The 15121-nt window shown below is 39.9% G+C and overlaps 2 protein-coding genes across 2 annotated transcripts; both read right to left on the minus strand.

Annotated features, from left to right (window-relative positions):
- Nucleotides 1-145: 145 nt before the first annotated feature.
- LOC103375194 (deoxyribonuclease-1-like) lies at nt 146-8536 on the minus strand. The gene is made up of 11 exons (XM_008305406.1): nt 8434-8536; nt 6844-6929; nt 6640-6734; nt 5732-5818; nt 5473-5585; nt 4361-4473; nt 2241-2395; nt 873-969; nt 638-767; nt 293-354; nt 146-256 (listed from the first exon to the last, which is right to left on the minus strand). The coding sequence occupies exons 2-11, from the start codon at nt 6922-6924 to the stop codon at nt 242-244; spliced, it is 948 nt and encodes a 315-aa protein (XP_008303628.1). The 5' UTR covers nt 6925-6929; nt 8434-8536; the 3' UTR covers nt 146-241.
- A 3334-nt stretch (nt 8537-11870) lies between these two features.
- LOC103375196 (protein SEC13 homolog) lies at nt 11871-14066 on the minus strand (the record flags this gene model as incomplete). The annotated part of the gene is made up of 5 exons (XM_008305408.1): nt 11871-12362; nt 12870-13016; nt 13412-13532; nt 13621-13754; nt 13894-14066. Coding segments are annotated over 5 exons (686 nt in total), but the record flags the coding sequence as incomplete, so codon positions are not given.
- Between the last annotated feature and the right edge of the window lie 1055 nt (nt 14067-15121).

Here is a 15121-nt window from a genome sequence, read left to right on the forward strand (position 1 = left end):
CTAATAACCTACTGGTGACCCACTGCTGACCTATTGGTGTTTCTAAATACCTTTATTTCATAAGTTAACAGTCCATTGGACATTTAGTCACCTCATCAACAAACCAGACAATCACAATAAATGTACTATTTTATATTTAATGTAAACTTAATATGGAGTTTTACATTTGGTGGTTTAAAATCGTGGACGTTTGTTTAATGTTTGTCCTGATGTTTTGCCTTCGTTGGTGTCTTGGATGCACCTAACGCTTCCTTTTTAATGCGGTCTTCTTCTTCTTCTGTGCTCCTGCTGGCTCGGCCTTCTTCTTCTTCTTCTGTGGTCCTGCTGCCTCAGCCTTCCTCTTCTTTTGTGGTCCTGTTAGTTTACATTAGCAGAGGCAAAACTGAAACTAAACACTGAATGAAACATACATATGTAGTAACAGATGATGGTATTTCCCTTCAGTTTAAATACTGACACATCAATTTGATGCACAGAAATAAATAGCAGATGATTAAATGGAACGTAGTTGAACTGTGATCAGACTGTTTTTTCAGAATTATGATGCATCAAATCTTTTATAGAAATCATGTGAATGTAATCAGGCAGTGACACTCCACAGTGTAAATACATGAAGTAAATAAAAACAAAAACACACCTTTCTTCTCAGTTTGTCCTCTAATAGACGTCATGTTTGCTGCTCGGGGAACCGCCGCCCTCCTCTGCCTCGGTGTTTCCTTCCTCTTCAGCTCCACCTCCACAGGATAGTGGTCACTGATGCTGAGGGTCTTGGAGAATAAAGAGTCACATGTTCAGTGCTGCTACTGTCCTTTACATGCTGCAAACAATCAGCTGTGCAGCTGCACACCAACACAAACGTGTGTCAGTCTTACTTCCTCATCGGTCAGCTTGAACTCTTTCTGGAAGTTGAAAGGTTTGGCCGAGCCGGGGACGATGGCGTTCAGCATGGTCTTCCCGTACACCACGATCCTGTGGGCAGAACATCCATCACAGTCTTTGAAAACAGGAAGTTACCTCCTGTACACTTCCTATGGGCTGTACTATGGTGGCAGATTAATGGGTTAGTAAGAATTTAAAGTCAAAGGTGGATCTCTTTTAATCTGAAAAAGTATCCCTGATGCTACACATCTGTTTAAATTGCCTGTAAGAAGCACCAGTATTTCACAACTTCTTTTTCTGACCACGTTCTCTCTGAAAAACTCAAATTCCCAGCTGAGGGAACATGTTTTAACTCTAAACCTGTTGAGCTGTATGCTACCAATTCTACTGAATATGTGAAAGTGCGGGCTGCAAGGTGGCACAGTTGGTAGCACTGTTGCCTCGCAGCAAGAAGGTTGCAGGTTTGCGTCCCAGTGGGGGCACCGGAATCTTTCTGCGTGGAGTTTGCATGTTCTCCCCATGCAGTGTGGGTTCTCTCTGGGTTCTCCGGCTTCCTCCCACAAGGTCCAAAAACATGTTGAGGTTAATTGGTGATTCTAAATTGTCCGTAGGTGTGAATGTGAGTGTGCTTGGTTGTCTGTCTCTAAGTGTAGCCCTGTGATAGACTGGTGACCTGTCCAGGGTGTTCCCTGCCTTCACCCTGAGTCAGCTGGGATAGACTCCAGCCCCCCATGACCCTAGTGAGGATTAAGGGGTGTATAGATAATGGATGGATGGACATGAAAGTGCTGGAGGACTGAACTTCAGCCCTGCAAGTAGATAATATAAATAGTTACGAGTTATCTGCTACAAATGGACATGTTTACCTCATATTGTTGTTTGAGGAAGTTCACTGCTTTATGTTCAATTCAAAATTTGAATTCCCTGCAGATTATTTGTAAAAAAACAAAATGTCTGAGACCAAAGCAAATGGCTCACTCTTTGCTTTGTAAAAACTACTGCTTTTACCAATCTGTTAAAAACGTAGCCCACTAATGCACAAGAAATGTTGGAAACAGAATTTAATGCAATGTAAAATGATTAATAAACCATATTTTAACATGTTCACTGTAAAAAATATATATTTAAAAAAAAGATCAAGTGCATTTTTTGATTGTTTTTCATGTCACACCCTGTGTTTATCTATTTATGTATTTCAGATGACTAAATTCATTAATATATGTTTATACATTTAAGCCATTTAAGCCATCAGTTGTGGTTCTGTGCACATGAGAAGTCATTAAACATTATCCAGACGTATGTAAATTTTCTGCTGCAGAAAGGTGTTGAGAGAAAACTCTGCTCAGACAGCAGCAGGTCACCTGTCGTAGGTGTTGTCATTCTGGTTGCTCGCCGTTGTGTCCACATCATCTTCTATCAGCCAGTGATAAGGAGCAGAGTGGATGCGGATGTTTTTCTTCTTCTTCTTGGAGAGATATTGTCCATCTGCGTTAAAGTCCCCCAAAATCATGATGTTCTGCAGAAATAAGAGGAAATAACAGAAGCATTCATGATCTGATAACTGCACGTACGGTTCTTCTGAACACCTAAATCAAAAAGGTGAAACTCGGTCATGTTTGTGTTTCTCTCATGAGACACATTCAGCTGTAAGGACGTGACAGATCATCTAACAAAGGGCTCAGTATTGGACTGTTTATCACACTCACAGCAGTATTTACATAATGTACAGCTACTAAAATGTAACAGAGTCATAAACTGGCAAAAGGCAGAAGTGCCCAAGAGTTTAAACGTCTGCAGTAAAGGTAGACTGTAAATTCTATTTCAAATAAAGGTGCATCACATAAAACCAAAATGGAAGAAGTATTCAGCCCTCGACCTAAGTTAACATGTAAAAATACTAGATCACAAGTAAAATTGCTGCATGAGAACTCCTACTTGAGTAAAAATATTTGCGGCAAAATTATGTCTAAAAGTCCTCGTTTGGTCCCTCTGACTGATGTATTATTATATCTGCCATCATTACAATATTAATATTGAAGCATTACTGTAGGATGATGTTACTGTAGCTGCAGGTTTTAACTACTCTATATCCACTTTTATATACACAGACAGCAGATACATGTGAGGGCTCCAAACATGTTCCAAGTCGTAAGATTCAAATCTGTTTTTAGTTTCTCTCTAATATTCTCTAAATTTCTTCATTTTTTGCTGGGATGTTGGCTCATTTGAATATTTATTAAAATTAAACTATGTGAGAAGTTTAGAGGGAAAAGTCACCATGTGGTGGCGCTGTTAACGACTACAGACATCTGAAATGTGAGCCAACTGCTACTATTTGAAAAGCTTGCTTTAGTTTCTGTTGTGTCAAATTTACATCTTCAAAGAAGCTGTCAGATAAAAGTAGTGGAGTAGAAAGTACAACATTTTCCTCTGAAACGTATGCAGTACCATAAAAATATACTTAAGCACAGTACTTGAGTAAATTTACTACAATTCTACAATTTCATTTAGCAGACACTTTAACCCAAAGTGATGTACATCTTAGATCAGAGACAACACAAGCGAGGATCTAGTCAGAAGAAAAACAATCTAGGTAAGTGCCGTAGAACAAGTTCAAGTGTGATAGGGCATTAATACCAATAGCAGGCTGTGTGGGAGGTGATAGGATTTCCTTTTATTTTGTTGGTTTGTTTGGTTGGTTATTTGTTTTCAGTCTGTCAAGTGCAAAGGTGTTCAGTGAAGAGCTGGTCTTTAGTCTTTTCTTAAACACTGCGGGGAATGAACAGATTGAACAGAGGTTGGTAACTTGTTCCACCACCGGGGAACCACAGAGGAGAAGAGTCTAGCTATTGATCTTGGGCCCTGTTGTGGTGGTTGGATCAGGCAGTTGTTGTTGGTCAAACGTAATGAGCGGGAGGGAGTGTCGATCTGAATGAGAGTTCAGGAAGGAGGGAGCTGTTCTCGTTGTGGTTTTGTAAGCAAGTGTCACGGTTTTGAATTTGATGCGGGCAGCAACTGGAAGCCAGTGAAGCGATCTAAACAGCGGGGTGACATGTGCTGTTTTTGGCTGGTTGAAAACCAGACGTGCTGCTGCATTCTGGATCATCTGCAGAGGTTTGACTGTGGATACGGGGAGGCCTGCCAGTAAGGAGCTGCAGTGGTCAATGTGTGATATTATGAGAGCCTGTACCAGGAGTTGTGCTGCATGTTCAGACAGGAAAGGTCTGATCTTCCTGATGTTGTACAGGGCGAGCAACCAAGGCCACATGAGTTACTTTCCACCACTGCATATAACATCAAAACCAATGTCAGGACATTCCTCGTACCTGTAATGTGATTTTAAACCTGGAGCTAAAAGTAAAATTTGATTCTAAATCTGCTATGAATTTCATTCAGAACCTGGCAACAAATCCAATTAGTTTCACTCTCATGTATTTCACTTGCAACACTTTAAAAAAAAAACTAAAAGTATCAAGCGTACATTAGTTCCCCATTTCGTCCTGACAGCGTTGACCACATCGTGCAGCTCGTCCAGCTCCTTCACAGAGTCGTCTGGTTTGGTGTGAACTGGGATCAGAACCAGGTCCTTCACAGCTGGAAGGTACATGATAAACAGAACCAAACATACGTGAAGACACCAGCACACACAGGTAGTGAATAAATACACAGTATTATTAATACAAATCCACAGTGTGAGTTTTTAGACTTATACAGAATGTACTGTTACATACCGGCAGGTAGAAGGGAACGAGGTTTAAGGGAATAAGGAGGCAACAAGCTCAAAATATAAAAAACACAAGTACCATCTGTCTGTGTGGATATGATAAGGTATATAAACTCACCACTGGAGGCTTGAAAGTTGCACAAAAGATGGGACAATGAACTGTGTAGCACTTTATAAATGTTCCCACAACGGTTTCTGTGATTACAGGATAAGTACAGTATGTGTGGCTGTAATGTAGAAAGTGATTGTTCACCCCCTTTGTTTCCTTAGGCACTCCAAAAAGTCATTCAAGAGACTAAATTAAATGCACTGCTGCAAGATAAACTAATCTAATTTACTGATTTAGTGAAACCTTTTAGGTTGCAAACATTATTTTGATGGATTGTGTTGACGTTTAATGTTGCATCAGCTTAATGTTGTGTGTAATTTAAACTCAAATTCCTGCAGTAGTTGATCTAAATATTGATCTAAAGCTAAATTCAAGTCGAGGTAACTGAATGAAATCAGCTTCATGACTTCATTCTTCTTCACCGTGTATTTAGGATTTTAAGTCTATTTCCCTATCCTTTAAACATTTCATAAACATAATTTGGAAATAATAATTAAAACAACTTAATTTCTATGAATAATCGACAAAGACTTTTGTTTATGCTACTGAAGTACCTTTGATTTTAGAGAAAAAACAATTTCCTCAAACTCACTGTTGGTTGAACAGAATTTCAGGAGAATTTGCAGTGACTTAAAAAGATTGATCCAAACTGTTGCATACCTACAAATATGTCCTACTGTTTCTGAACACAAAAACCTCCGCTGTACATTTGGATTGAAGCAGTGTGTTGTGGGCTGTGATTTGACTGAACAGCACAGACCTGCAGTGGGACAGCTGAAGCGCAGGATGAAAGGCTCTCTGGCGAAGACGTCTTTGTCTCCAGCCTGATTGTCTTCATACTGGTAGTGGGCCGTCAGCGTCAGCTCGTCCTCTCTGTTTGTGTGCATGTTACATGACATTTGTGTAAAACCAAAACTTTGGATCCACAAACTATGGAAAGATGTTTTCATCTCACACAAAGATTTAATGTTGGCTTTAATGTCAGTACTATGTGATGTAGACGGTGAAGCTGGACTCACCTGTAGAAACAAACAAACTGCTCCTTGTACGTGTCTCGTCCCAGCTGGTCGCTGGAGATCATGGTGTAGGGACGCTGTCTGTTGTCGCTGATGGAAACATGAACAACATGAGAGGACACCACTGTCACGTTACATGAAGTCTGTGTGGGTGTCAAGACTACTGCACTTCCCTTTTAGGTTCTTTAAGACGTTTCACATCTTATTCAAGAGGCTTCTTCATTTCTAAAAGAAAAGCCTAAAGGAACAGTTCAGTTACTGTTTACTGAAGCTCTAGGCTTACCCATATGCCTTTTGTTTATGGAGTTACTTTCCTATCTTTAATCAAGAGTGTGGTCCCTAAGTTTGGGAGCATTTTAATGGGTGTTGGTAAAATGGGACACTTCCTGGGAATGTGTATTCTGAACAAGTTGCAGATTTTTTTTCCCAAAGCCCCAGCTCCCAATTTCATAAAGTTCTATCCTCAAAAACTTTATTTTTTTTCTGTCAAAATCACTCAGAGCAGTGTCCCACTTTAACAGGATACAACTGGCAAAATGGGACACTAACACAATTAACATTTTTCAAAAAGGCAGAGGGAGTGTAGAATTGGTTGAACAGTTGTGAACAAAAGAAGTCTCAAGTTCCCAATGACTCATCTAACTCTTAGGTTCCCTTGAATGATCGGCTGCAACACTCCTTGTCACAAAAAACAATCATGCATTTGGTTCTTTAATAGATTTTGTCACATTTCCAGAAGACATAAAGCAAATCTGTCTAAAATAAAAATGCATGACTGTTTTTTGTGACAAAGACAAAGAGAGAAAATTCTGAGTTGTAGGAGTTATTGGAAACCCAAGACTGCCATGATGTCCGTGGTCTTTACAGATATAAACTTTTGCTGACATCTGTACATTCAGCAGTGAACTCACGCAGCGTTGTTGAGTTCTTGTTTTAACTTCTGCATGGCTTCGCCGCTCTTATCCATCACCTCTAGTATCACCACCACGCTGTACCGAGACATGACCTGGAGGAAACACACGCCATCACATCACTGCTGTCCTTTATCTTTTTCCTGCATGTTTCTTGGTCTCCCGTGTGCATGAACATTGCTACATGGATGGAATTATGATTACCTTGGTGAGGTAGCGGACGACAGTCTTGTCTGCAACTTTTTTCTGTCCGAGGTTCTTGGCATTAAAGGCTGCTATCTTCATTCTGACTTCATTTGGACAGAAAGATAATTCAGAGGGTTTGGAGGATGAATACAAGGTCAGCTTCAACATGCAGCACAGATGTGACTCAACCATGAAATCATGCTCAATTCATTCATTCATTCATTCATTCATTCATTCATTCATTCATTCATTCATTCATTCATTCATTCATTCATTCATTCATTCATTCATTCATGTGACTTAATTCAGACTGTTTTATGCTTATGTTTAATTCATTTTTATCTCTGCAGCACTGCTGGGTGTGCTGATGTCTACATATAAAGTTTATAACAGCTACACTGTGTTGCTGCACTGTATAAATAGTTTCCAGCAGATCCTACTGATTAAATTGCTCCAGAAAAGGCTTAATTTTTAAATCGTTAGCCCTTGAAAATGGAAGAAAGTGCAAAATTTTCAAACAAGGTTGGTACCGGAGCCTCAAAAGTTCATGTAAATACGTATATGTGGATGTAACCAATATTTCCTGCTAAAAAAAATCAACATTTTACGTACTTTTGAGACTTCTAGCATCAGTAGATCTTGACTTGTGTTTATTTTCACATGCCAAAATGGTGAGAGTGGACTAACTAAGACCAGAAAAACTGGCAACAAATCTCCATATGGACCAATCTACAAACTGTTGAGAATGACCCCACATCAACATCTGGTCATTACAGCAACAGCCTGGAACCTCTGTGTGCCATGTTACATATTTAATCTAAATATTTTCAGTTTGACCCAATAATGGTGGTTCTATAATGTAGGTATGAGATGTTATTAATCACATTTTGACAAAGATGAGGTACAAGTTGACCCAAAAAGCTGCTGCAGGGTTTCCCACATCAGAAAATGTGTTTTGAATGTTCCATGAAGGTTTTTCAAAAACACTTTGTGAATACTTTAACAATAGTGAAACAACTCAAAGTCATTCAAAATGTTATTTCATTTAATTACCAGTAATGCAACAAGAGTAAAAGTGTTATTTGTGTAGAGGTTTGTATTATTACACATCTTATATTATAGGATTATAACATTATTATTACAGATGCATTAAAGTTGCAGCTTGTTGATGCAGCCTTTATATCTTTATCTGTAAAAATGCCCCATACTTTATAAGATGATGACATGTTTTGCATTCAAATATATTCTCCAAAAAACAACAAACGAAAACCCCCCTAACCTTGATGATCATTTCTTTTCACTGCCTTGACTTCAGCTTATCAAATTTTCCTTTTCAGTTATTTAGTTTCATACTGAACTTTTCAAAAATGTTCAGCACTCCTTCGGTTTGCTCACAACGCAAGCAGCAAAAGCAGTTTTCAACTTTCATCCTGAATGTGTGATAACAACCCAGCAGCAGCAGCAGGTTCAGCTTCAGTTCACAGCCTTTAAAATGAAACTAAAAAAGTATTCAGCTTTCTTCTACTGCTGGAGTCAAATTACTGTCTGATGCAGTGAGGTTTGAGTTTTTAAAAGCAGTAAATGAATGCAAACAGAACAAAAACTCACCTGTGTGGCTGAAATACGCAAAATCAAAGAGAAAGAATTGAAACAGCTGCTCATGTGTCAGCAGGCTGAAGAAAACAGAACAAAGCTGCAGAGTGCAGGAAGTGTCTCTGCCGGCCGCAACGCGCACACACACACAGACACACACACACACACACACGCACACACACACACCTACACACACACACGCACACACACACACACACGGATACATGCAAACCGTAGCACAGGCAGCAGTTATCAGCAGCAGCTTGTGTTTGTTGTAATGAAGTTGAGCTGAGGTGTTGATCAAACCCTACAGTTCTCTGTTCACTGAGGAAAACACATTATTTCTCCACTATGAAAGCTTGCAGATCTGTTTACACAACATTAGGTCTGTCAGTGGTCTTAATGAGGAGTTTAATATGAAGCCTTTCCACCTCCTGAAGCTGTTCTCTGCTCTGAGCTTTTGTTCAGAGGCTGCTCAGAGGATCCTTGATTGTTTATTGGTTTTTGTTTTTTCCCCTGCTGCTGCATTTGCTTTTGACTCTTTCATGTATTCCTAAATGAAGAATCATGGAGGAATAAGAAACATCATTCCTCTGGGCTGAGAAATATAAATCAACCTTCTCCCCTCCTGCACAGGACTCAATCAGTTTCTTTGTAGTCTTTCTGCATCTCTTTGTGTTTGTTTCACGTCCCTTTGTGGGCATTTTGTGTCTCTTCATGATCATTTTGGGTGCATTTGTGGTCATTTTGCGTCTCTTTGTTGTGTCTCTGTGGTCATTTTATACCTGTTTTTGGTCATTTTGTATTTGTTTGTGACCATTTTATGTTTCATTGTGGTTATTTTGCAAATGTTTGTGGTCGTTTTGTTTTTCTTTCTGGTTGTTGACATCTTTTTGAGGTCATTATGCGTCTCTTTGTGTGTCTTTTTCGCCATTTTACATCGTTTAGGATCATTTTGCAACTTTTTTTTAGTTGTTTCACATCTCTGAAATCCTCCCATCCTTCCTCTTTCTGTTTATTTTGTGTTTCTTTTTGGCCATTTTGCATCTTTCGTTGTTTTACATCGCTTTATGTCTCTCTGTCATTTTTGATCTGTTTGTGATCAGTTGATTAAACCGTCGAACTGTCACAGCTCTAAAACTATCATTTCCATGCATTTTCCAACCTATGAGTAATGTTAAAATCACCTGTTTTTGAAGAGAGATATAGTTAGAGATAAGCTGTTGAACACGATGACACCGAACCCCCAAGAACATCGCTGGACTCTGCTCACACTGAGGAAGGAGTCTGCAAAATATTTAATAAAGTGAAATGACTCTTTTAATTACTAGAATTACTTTCATTTGATTCAGTAACAGGTAGAAAGTCTGGAGGAGATGCAGTAACTTTATTTAAACCCAACTATGTGTGCCGGGAGTGAACAGGAACTACAGTAATAAACGCTTCCTCCAAGCTTCAGAGAAGGATGTGAATGCACTCACTCTGGATCCAAACTTGTGGAAGGGAGTGAAACCTGTTCTTAATAATGATGCATGCAGGGGGTGAGCCAAAGACAAGACTACAGAGAGGAGACCAGGTCATTCTAATATGGTGCTATTATAGAAAAAGACTTTAATTCATAAATCATGTTTTTTGATATTTAAAGGTCTGGTTTTAATACACAGACAGCAAAAACATCAGACCAGCTTTCCAACAGAAGCCCACCATTCATGCTAAAGGATGACTTGACCTGTCATTGACTGTAAAACACTCTAACACCACTCAGATGACTGCTAGATGATCTGCTGATTGAAATTCACTGATTTATCACTGAAGTGAAAAAAGCTTCAATCTGACAGAATCGCTCTGATTCATTCTTTCCTTGTCTGTTTCCTCTGCATCGCCTCTCATCTCTTCCCGCTTCTTTTCAGTTACCCAATCAGTTTGAAATTCTCAGGGTCAGGTTCCTATTTTTGTGCATCACTGACTCATGGGCGAACCTGCACACACGCGACCGTCCCAGCAGCAGCAACATCACCACGACTTGTTCTGGTAAAAAACAATGTGGTTACAGGCGTTTTCTTACCATCACTGTGGAAACAAACAAAACAAGAGAATCACAGCACTTGGAAACCTGACAAAACAATTTACCAAAACACAATGTTACCACTGTCACAGTGGGAACGCACCACGTCACTGAGTAACTGAAGGGGATTACTGGAGGCTCGTCTCTCTCAGTGACAGAAACGGTCGAGAAGAAAGTTTGTCCCGATTATAAAAAACAACAAATTCATGTAAAGTCACACAGATTACATTTCTGAAGATTTAAAGTCACAATTATGACAAAAAGGCAGAACTATGAAATAGCATAAAGAAACTCAAAGTGACGACACAAAATCACATCCACATCTACAGTGATTAACAAATTAGGCAACCTGTCTAATTTATTAAGCACTGCATATGTATGTAGGCTACCAGCATCATGACGTGCTTTAATGCCACTCAGCTCTTGACATTTTACCATTTTGAACAGGAATGAGGAATTTCAAACTGAATTCATTTTTTTATACCCAAATCTGAGCCCCTGGGCTTCTCTGAGAAGTCAGAAATTAATCAAGCATAATATTCAACCACTAAAGCTAATTTTTCTGTTCAGGAATGCAAATAAATAATAATGTGCTTTACTATTTCTTATGTTTTGTTTGTAAAACAGTAAATCTGAAAATGCATGGATAACAATAACAGTTATATTCTAGCATTAAAAATATCATTTTGGTTAAAGAGCTTCTACATACGGGTCTATTACCCGCTACAGAACCATAAGAAATGATTGTGGTAATTACCAATGCTGTTAATTTAGGGCAGCTGTGGCATAAACCTGACATTGGGTGACGGTCTTATGCATTTGCTGAGCTCTGTACATGTTCCACAGGAACTTATATTCTTACTTTCATTCTAAGTAAATATTCAACATAAAGCAAAAACAAACACAAACACTGTTTTAACATTAACAATTATTTAATTACATCAAATATGAAAAACACATCCACAGTGTCTGATTTTACAACCGGAGGAAAAAAAAATAAATCCAAAACTGGTTTGTTCCATTCATGGTTGTCTTAGCAACAGGTATTCACTTCTGGTTGCCATAGGAACAGCGGTTGATAAGTTAAGGCAGGTTCTGAATTTAGTTCACTAATTAAATCAGTCATTGTCTTCTTATAAACTTTGAAACCAGACGGTCAGTCTTTGTAGAACTGTGTTTGTTTACAGGCTGACACGTGAAGCTGCTTCTGCAAATAATTCATGAACTGTAAAGAAAACAAGCGGCTTCGTATTTTGTGGGAGTTTTCCTGCTTGTTTGGGTAAAGCAGTCATTAAAAAAAAAAGTGTTGAAAGTTGAGGGACAGTTGCCTCCTCCACTGGTGGAGGTGGAATGTATCGGTAGCAAAGCATCATGGGATGGGAGAATGGAGGGTGGGCGTATAGATACAGATCTTGTTTTTCATTTTATTTGGACCAGCATTCAAGAACATGTGGAAACTATAAACTGGGAAGAAGCTTGAACAGAAATAGTGGAGTGCGTCTGATAAAAAAAAAGTAGTTACTGATCATGTTTGTATTTCTAAACATCACCAAACAAAGCAGAGACTCTCCATCTTTGAACAGCGAAAGATGACATTTAGAAATATTTATTCTGGTACATTTGAGGCTGAAGAAGACGAGCTCGATCACTGTGGACGCCCTGTGTTCGGTCCAAATGTCCAGCGCGTTTATTCATTCATTCATCTTTCCAGACTGGGGTCGACCTCACGTGGTCGGGGGTCGCTGTAATGTGTGTGTTCATGCGAGTGTCACTGCTCGTTCTGCTGTGTGTCTGTGATGGTGGACACGGCGCCCTGGCCTTTGCTGACGTCACTGATGCACGCCCACTGGCCGTCCATCGACTCCTTCCACAGCGTCACCTGCAAACAGTGAATAGAGCAGCAGTCAGAGGCCGGTTCAGCAACACCAGAGTATCTCGTCATGATCAGTCGGTCACATGAAGCTGGTTATTAAGTCGGTAAATCGTTGGCAGATGACCAATAACAAACACGGACAGGTCTACAGCTGCGCATTTCTCACAAAAAGAACAAACTATAACCTTAAAACCAATACGAGGAAGTAAAACTGGAAGACAGGCTAAAAGAAACACAGCAGCTGCAACCAAAACCAGACAGATTATCTCTATCACTGCCTCGTATAAAGGCACGATCAAAGTGAGATTTAACCATATATAAGTTGTTTACATGTAAGTGCAAAGGTGTTCAGTAAAGAGCTGGGTCTTTAGTCTTTTCTCTCGTCCCCCTCAGAGACCCTTTTCCAGCACTGCCTGCACACTGAGCTCTGAATGATCTTTCAGGAATGATGATGCAATTTTCCAAAAGAGCCGATTGGTCAATAGAGAGACTGTGTACATTTGCACATTGTACCTTGTTGTCTCCTCCAGAAACAGCCAGTATATTTCCAGTAATAGACCAGCTGACGTGCCAGACCACATCGTTGAATTTGTGCAGCAGTTTGGCTGTCCAGGTGTTGCCTGCAGGGTCGTCGCACGTCCAGATAAACACACGTCCGTCCTGGAAAAAGAAGAAGAAGAAGAAGGTGTAAAAACCCACTTCACTTTGGTGATGAGTTTTCAGGAAGCTGCCATTAAAATATCAAATTTAACACAACACTTCTGTGAGTCTTTAAAAACTCAAATGTAGCCTGGTTAGGATAACAGATATCGTATAGATGTGTAAATCAGCCTTTCTAAAGCCACCTGGAGAATTTTGGGATGCTTTCTTTGGCTCCATCTAGTGGTACAAGTGAGCAAATGCAACTTTTTAGAAGCTAAATAAATACTTGATAAGGAGGAGGAACATGACTGTTTAGAAACATAGCAGATGCTGCTAAAGGGCAGAGTATGTTGTAGAGGTCAAGTCTTGACATAAACCACATATCTGATCCCTTTAAGTCCATGAAGCCTCACCTGAGAGCAGCTGGCGATGGTGCTGGTGGGAAGACCAATAGAGGGAGCCCAGCCGACGTCTCTCACCCAATCACTGTGAGCCTCAAGCTTCTGATCCTCCTTCCACTGACCGTCCTCCTCTCTGAGCAAGACACAAATACATTTATTAAGGTTATTGCTGACATCACATAAAAGAAAGTGGGACAGAAAGTCTCTCGCCGATAACTTACTTCCAGAGTTTTACCAGGTTGTCACAGCCTCCGGATACGAAGCGCTTCACGTAGTTTGGTTTCTGTCCTGATGGCTGATCGATCAGGCTGCCTGGAACTACAGCGGGAGCCCAACTCACGGCGTTACAGCCAATCTGCAGCCAAATTACAGCACAGCGTATAACAGCCGACATACACGACACCAACAAATACAATGGCAGTGACGCAGATTTCTTCTCTGAGTAAAGCCGACATTTCATGTCTATGCTGCTGAGTGCTGTGTGTCAGACTCACAGTGTGTGCGTTGCTGATCTTCTTGACGTCCCACTGCTGATCTCCGGTGAATGTGAGGAGGGAAATGGCTCCGTCAGAGCTGCCGCAGGCCAGAATCAGACCAAAGTCATAGGGACCCCAGCAGACAGAGTTCACTGTAGACACACAGGAGCAGTTAAAAACAAGACCAACATCTCAAGACACAGTCAAACAATTTTACTTAGTTAACAAGTGAAACACACTTTGGGTATTGTGCAATTCATACAAATAAAATAAAACACAAAGCGCGTTACACAACAAAAAGAAAGAAGAAGAAGGAAAAAAAAAAGATACCCCTCATCTTTAAATGCCCCCTCCCAAATCTTTCCTAAAAAACAATTACAGTACCATTGAAGGACTTAAAAAATCCCCACTATAAATAAATGCAATAAGGAGCAATCCGAGGCAGAATAAGTCAAAACATTCAGAATTACAAAATAAGACGACAATAAAACTGTAAAGTGTTTAAAGACAGATTCAGCAGACTGAAATGTATAAACAGGCGAAATAAATCAATGCAAATCAACTAAAAAAGTAGATCTTGAGTTTGCCTCTAACAGTGTTAACTTCTCTGCTGCCCTCAGGTCTTTAGCTCCAGAGGCATGGTGCATCAAATAAAGGAATTTAGTTCTGACTTTAAATTAAAAGGCCTCTATCAGAAGGTTCTGCCAAATCTCCAGAACACTATTTCTAAGCAGAGAAGGAAGAAAAACAGCTAGAAAGAGAATAATAGAATGCTACTGAAACCAGACATACTCCAGAATATGGGGCCTGGCCATTACACAATGGTTTATCATGAAAAAACTGCTATAGTGACGTTAAACTGGTGAATTATTTCAAATAATATAACTGTTCTGTATCTGCACATTCACTGGGTTAGGCTGCAGCAAAAGGGTTATGCAGCTGACACCTGCAGGGGCCAATGAGGAGCCAAACATCTCAAAACAAGGAAATAATGGCGGTGACACAATATCTGTGATTTGGAAATGGTCTGGATTTTTAAAGCTGGAAAAGCAGCAGAAAAAACGCACAGCGAAATATGTAGTTGGCCTGTGCTGACCAAGTCTGCGGTTCCAATCCAGACTGTCACTACAAGCACCTGAGCTCACAAACAAGCCTCTGGTTTGACTGTAAAAAGCAGCTGCAGTGCATTGTGTTTGCCTTTTCACTGTTACCACGTATGATAAGAAGAAGGCATTAACATAAAAGT

This window comes from Stegastes partitus, unplaced genomic scaffold (genome assembly GCF_000690725.1).
Source record: "Stegastes partitus isolate 25-593 unplaced genomic scaffold, Stegastes_partitus-1.0.2 Scaffold2498, whole genome shotgun sequence".
NCBI lineage: Eukaryota > Metazoa > Chordata > Actinopteri > Pomacentridae > Stegastes > Stegastes partitus.